This window comes from Populus alba, chromosome 10, assembly GCF_005239225.2.
Source record: "Populus alba chromosome 10, ASM523922v2, whole genome shotgun sequence".
In the NCBI taxonomy this organism is placed as follows: domain Eukaryota; kingdom Viridiplantae; phylum Streptophyta; class Magnoliopsida; order Malpighiales; family Salicaceae; genus Populus; species Populus alba.
In genome coordinates, this window is record NC_133293.1 from 15,600,565 (window position 1) to 15,606,564 (window position 6,000).

The 6,000-nt window shown below is 33.7% G+C and overlaps 1 protein-coding gene across 1 annotated transcript; it reads right to left on the minus strand.

Annotated features, from left to right (window-relative positions):
• Nucleotides 1-2,920: 2,920 nt before the first annotated feature.
• LOC118043259 (uncharacterized) lies at nt 2,921-5,732 on the minus strand. The gene is made up of 9 exons (XM_035051172.2): nt 5,483-5,732; nt 5,248-5,361; nt 4,860-4,928; nt 4,737-4,756; nt 4,549-4,601; nt 4,404-4,434; nt 4,222-4,300; nt 3,476-3,615; nt 2,921-3,276 (listed from the first exon to the last, which is right to left on the minus strand). Exons 1-9 carry the CDS (start codon nt 5,655-5,657, stop codon nt 3,232-3,234), a joined length of 726 nt encoding a protein of 241 aa, XP_034907063.1. The 5' UTR covers nt 5,658-5,732; the 3' UTR covers nt 2,921-3,231.
• Between the last annotated feature and the right edge of the window lie 268 nt (nt 5,733-6,000).

Sequence of the window (6,000 nt, forward strand, 5' to 3'; positions counted from 1 at the left end):
TCACGGAGTGGCTGGTGTCGCTGCAGGATACGAACTAGGGTGTCAGAAACTTTGCTTGAATAGGTTCCCTTCACGAACCGAAAAGTTTAGATACACACGGCTTTTTAATATGCACGGAAAAAACAGATTTTTTTTGTACTAACGAGTCAGTATATCTCACCTATATTGCGCATAGTATTGAAATTATTTTCTAACACGACAAAATAACGTGTTTTCTAGTATTATAAAATTTGTTAAAGATAATGTATACGCACAATGCAGCTATTAAAAAATATATTAAGTTAATATTAATTAAATACTATAATGAAAGGTTGATATTTTTATAAAAAGTAAAAAATAAATAACAATTCAAATATCTTATATCAACTTTTCTTTTATATATATATATATATATATATATTCTTGTATTTATCAATTTCTTCATCAATAACAACATCAAATATTACTAGTGAATATCAACACTTCTATCAGTTAATTATAATAATACCATTCTTCATGTTTGAAGTGAGCCAATATAATTAAGATCTACAAATATCTTAGGTTGCCGGTTAAATAAAACAATTTTTTTTATTACAAATTTCTACTAAATATTTTTTATATTTTCTCTTAATTTTATCTTACATCACAGACCCTTATTTTGCGTTGTATACTCAAGTTTTCCTTATATTATTTCTATCCTTCTATTATTAACATAATAATATTGAAAAATTCTCGTTTCATATAAGACTTAATTTTTTTTTTAAAAGATCAAAGTTCAAATATGAAGCTCAACTTACATGTCTTGGCCCTATGGATGATGTTTCTTGTATCTTGGCCACTGTCATGGAGGATATGTAGCATCAAGCACTGGTCGGTATCATTTCTTTTTTCCTTTTACATGTACTTTAAAGAGTAATTACAACATTTTGTGCTGGAACTGAAAAGGTGCAAGGAAACGGGATTTCAAGACTATATATTATTGGTGAACGAGGGAGTAGATATAAACCTCATTTTTTACTACCCGAGATTCATACTTCACTGGCCAGAGCAGAGGAGGTCTCTACTGCATTGGGTTTTGACACTGTTGTTAGAGTGGATTCCGATGGTTTTGCTGGTGGCATACAGGCTTCATGGAATTCTCAGACGATTCATGTCTGTGTTCATCACATTCATTCCCGTTGTTTAACTCTTGTCAGCGGTGGATCATCCCGGGTTACAATGGTTCCGCTATGCGAGTCCTCTCTTTGCTTTCAAGGGTAAATCATGGACTCGTCTCCATGTGTTTTCTGCTGGTTTGCAGGAGCCTTGGGCCTTGTCAGGAGACTTTAATGGCTATTTTAATTCAGCTGAAAGGAGATGTGGCCATTTTAATTTGCTTTAACGGACCCTTGCATTTTAAAGAGAGGATCGATTGGATATCGGCTTTTAGGGGAATATATATATATTTGAAACAACTTATATGTATTTTTATTAATTTCACGAGTCTTGAAATTAATGTTCATGTAAACCTTTAAAAATCCTAAAATTTATGAGATTTGAATTAATAATTTAAAAAAAACAAATTTAAAATATAACTAGCTAAATTACATCTTTTAAAAATAAAAAGAGGAATAATTTTGCCTATGCTCGAAAATGCCATAATGTTAATAGTGCTCGTGTTCGGTTGGATAAAGGGGTTTGTGTACTGAGAACTGTCCTTTTTTATTCCTCGAAGCAATTTTATTGTTAATTTTAATGAAACTATTATCATTACCACCTACCTTGATGGTTTTGTGTGCAGTGAATTGCAAAGTTCTTGAAGAAGACAATATCTTCAATGTCAATAAATACAAAGGAAAATTGTTGCTTGTCCTTTTCCTTCTTCATTTGCGGACTTTACAAAGATAGGGAAAAATATTCTTTTGAAACGGAAAGAAAACAACTAAACATATCTTTTGCAATACAAAATATAATAAATAAAGGATAAAATAGTCAAAATTGCTAATTTAATTCAATCAATTCCATAGTATTACAAATAGTATAATTAAATTTAATTATGTAATTTAGTATTTTATTCCAATCATGATAATTATAACAAGTCATCACTAATGATTAGTGTAATTGAATTCAGTTTTACTTGTAATTTGATTCAAAACAGGCTGTAAAGACACCATTGCACACGAACAAAATGGCATCCACGTGATCGTGTTCTTTTTAAAGAGATCTGGTTAAGAAAAAACCCAGTGGTCAGAGATTACTTTGTTCGCCGGAGACACGGTTTTGAAAGAGTCGTAGGCCACTCAGGGCACCAATGGGGCCAGATGGCCCTTGTTTCATGCCTTTTTTTAAGACCTCAAAACAAGTTGAATCATGCTGAGATGGTAAAACTTTGTGTGAAAGGCGTGTGATCATCAAATTCTTGTTTCATGGAATGTTCTCCAGGTCTCGGTTTAAGCCTGTCATGGCCCACATGACGAATTTTCACCACTACAAGCGTGTTAGTTGTTATTTTTTAAAGCGTTTTTCATTAAGAAAAATATATTAATAATATTTTTTTTATTTTTTAAAAATTATTTTTGAAATCAGTACATCAAAATAATTTAAAAATATCAAAAACATATTAATTTAAAGAAAAAAAATAAAATTTTTTTAAATTTTTTCAAAAAAATTTTAAAAATCACTCCCAAACACCCTCTACAGTTAAAAAGGAATTTGGCCTCATGTAAATCTCAAAATTCGTCGGTGACAAACTGTAAGCGTGCCCGTCTGAAGAGTAAAGGAAACTACAACGAACGTGGTAGCCAATCTTTACATGTGTCGATGCACCATTAATCATGGCTAACCATCCTGCAGCAAGTAATCGTCATCTAGTTGATCAATTATCTGCTTGAACCCATCACAAGCCCAGCCTTTTCCGATAGAAACATGCCTCCTTACAGGAAGCCCCCCTGGGTCTTGAAAAGAGGGACCAAGCAAAGAGCAGATTTACTACAAAAATGATCAATTTCAACAAATAATCCCATGCATGCAAACAATCCAAAATATCAATAGGGCTATAGGCATCACCCCTTCCATGCTGTGTGACTGCAAACTAAAAACAGTTCAATTACAATCACAACATGGTGCCAGTGGAGAAAAAATCACATGATGGTCTATCATAACACAAAGAACAAAGGTAACCGTTGTTGTTTCACCAAAACATGTCCGAGTATTTCCATATGTAGCATAAAAGAATTGCAATGCAAAGGGTGTGGGAGATGCTACTAGTTCCTGCTAAACTTGCTCTTCATGCTTTTGCTCGGGCTTCAAAGATTCATCCTGAGGGGGGAGAAAAAAGGTTTCAGATTGCAATCTATCCAAAATACATAACATCTCGGACTTGACTGAAACCATTGACAATTTCCAAGATGCACGATAGATAAACTATTGAGAGTAGCATTTCCAAGGTTTTTCAGGTGATCAAGTAGTGGCTAGCAACAGAAAGGAAGTGCAGAGAGGGGCAATTGCTTTCACCAACCTTAGTACAAACATAAATGTAGTGAACATCGGGATTCTTTCCAAGTACTGCTTCCGCCGAACTCCCATTGTCATCTATAGGTACAGGATTCGTCAGCTCCTGAACTGGATGTTCTGAGCCTTCATCTGACAAAAGCTTATCTGCCATCAAAGACAGCAAGATGAGAAGCATTTCAAATTCATTGCTGTCAATACTTAAGGCTCATTAAGAAAGTTGAAAATATATATATAGATATATAACTATTAAACAGGCAAAGTCCACTGCAGGAGAATGGTGCAAGACTAGTTTTTCTTAGGTGCTAAAATCCTAAGCACTAGAAATTTCTTTGACGTCAATTTTTATCCCTTCTTCCATTTTTTAGAGGTACATTTGTAATTGGCTTGCATAAAGAAGTGAATGGTTAACTGTTCCACAACCAGTAACCAGTATTAAAAAGTAAATAACAGACTTAAAATTTAAAAATAACTTGCTATGCTGTAAAAGTAAGATTAACGTTCTTCAACAATCTAGACATTGAATTCCCCAAATCTTTTCAAAGACAAACATGTGTATGCTGTATACACAAGCAAAACTCAAAGAACAGAAGAAAAATTTTAATACAGGACTTCAAAGATACAAAAACTGAAATAGGAAAAGTAACTACCAAACCGGTCCCTAGAAAAAATAATGCATTGCGTCATGCAACAGTGTGATAAGAGGAATACTAGGAAAAATCATCTGAAACATCGGATATGAGTTTAATAAACCTATAACATGGAGCTTTATCCTCCACGAACATGATTCCCTTAATAATTGTAAGCGATACAATGGAGCTCCATATGTAACCTGCAATCATTTATCCCACTAGCTAAGCTAAAGGCATAAAGTAAAAAAGCAAACACATCATATTGTTTTTGCTGTATTGATCAAGCAAGTAGAATGCTTTTACCAGAATATACACTCCATTATCCTTGAGAACCCTATATTTTGTCATCAACTGCTTCAATATATCGTGAACATATCAAGCAAAAAAAAAAGTAAAAATAAAATCAAGAAACAATCTGAACATTGTTGTTTACAGCTTATCATTCTACCTCCAAACTTCCTTGAGCATCCTGGGAGCATTTTTTCGTGAATCATTCCCACACTACAAAAAAAAATTAAAAAAATAACAAGCTGATTGCTGTATATCTATCCAGGATACAAATCCCAAATTCTAATTAAGTATTAAAAATCAGCAAACTTAATCAATACCAAAGACAGCATCCTGCTTCGCACTTACCAGGATAGAGTCCAAAGTTCCTGAAGAAAAAAAACATATCAAGCAAACATTATGAAATGCTTTGTTACAGCATTTCGCTTAAATGTAACCCAGTTATTCAAAAGATTCAAATGAAAACAGTACCTTTATCAATAACAGCATTAAATGAACCAGATTGAAATTCACTCATATCTCGTACATCCATTCCAATATCTGTTAAAAAAACATTTACTGGATAAATAAGTCTAAACAAAAAACAAAATCTTGGGTTTAATTTAAATTTATTGTTCTCTCGAGTGCTAAAAATACATCCATTCAGTCATCTGCTTAAAAAGAGGACCTTCATTGCATAAAAAAAGACTTCCATAACAAGCCATGGGTTTAATTCAAAATGTTGAATTTCTCCAGTGCTAAAATTACATAAATTTCAACTGAGAAATAACAACAGAACACTTACTTTTACTGCATAAATAGCGTTCTTAAGAAAAAAAAAAATCTTGGGTTTTCTTTAAAGTGCTAAAAAAATACGTACATTTCAATTGAGGATGATTGCTATACTTCTTTTTCATGGCCTCAATTACCACAGTAGATATATCAATGTTAACCACATCTTCATATCCATCACTCACCATCTCTTCACTAAATGCTGCCACATTTCAAATAAACAAAAACACACACCAAAAAAGAAGAAGATTAAAGGAGGTCTGATCTTGTGATTCGGCGTGTCAAATAACAAGGAACAGATAATGTGAGGGCCAAATTCATACCTGAGTTGCCACAACCAACGACGAGGATTCGAGGATGGACATGACGAGGGATGTAGAGGTTGATGAGAGGAGCCAAGGAAGGGTACTTTTGGTACCAATCAAATGGTCCTGATTCACTGGAATATCTATTGTCCCAGTACCATGGCTCGCCGTATGCTTGTGTAGATGTTCCCATTGTCAACTACTCCTCTCCCTCTCTCTTTTTTTGGTTTCTCAAATCTTCTTTGCAAGTTCCAGACAATCAAGAGTTGCAAGTAATTTTATCATCACTTGTGTGTAAATTTTGTTGTTGTGTAAGGGGATTATTGTCATTTCGAACCATGATAACGGTAACGACAGGTCATTCATTTAACGAGTCCAGGTCTCCTGTAAAAAGGAAGGAATGCCACGAGAAATTTTACACTGCTCCAAACAATCAAATCCTTTTTTTTTTTTTTGTACTTTCATGATGGGATCTTGGGGGAAAGAGAGTAAGGCCACGTCTGTCTATTTTTTAACGGAACAGATTATCGATAAAT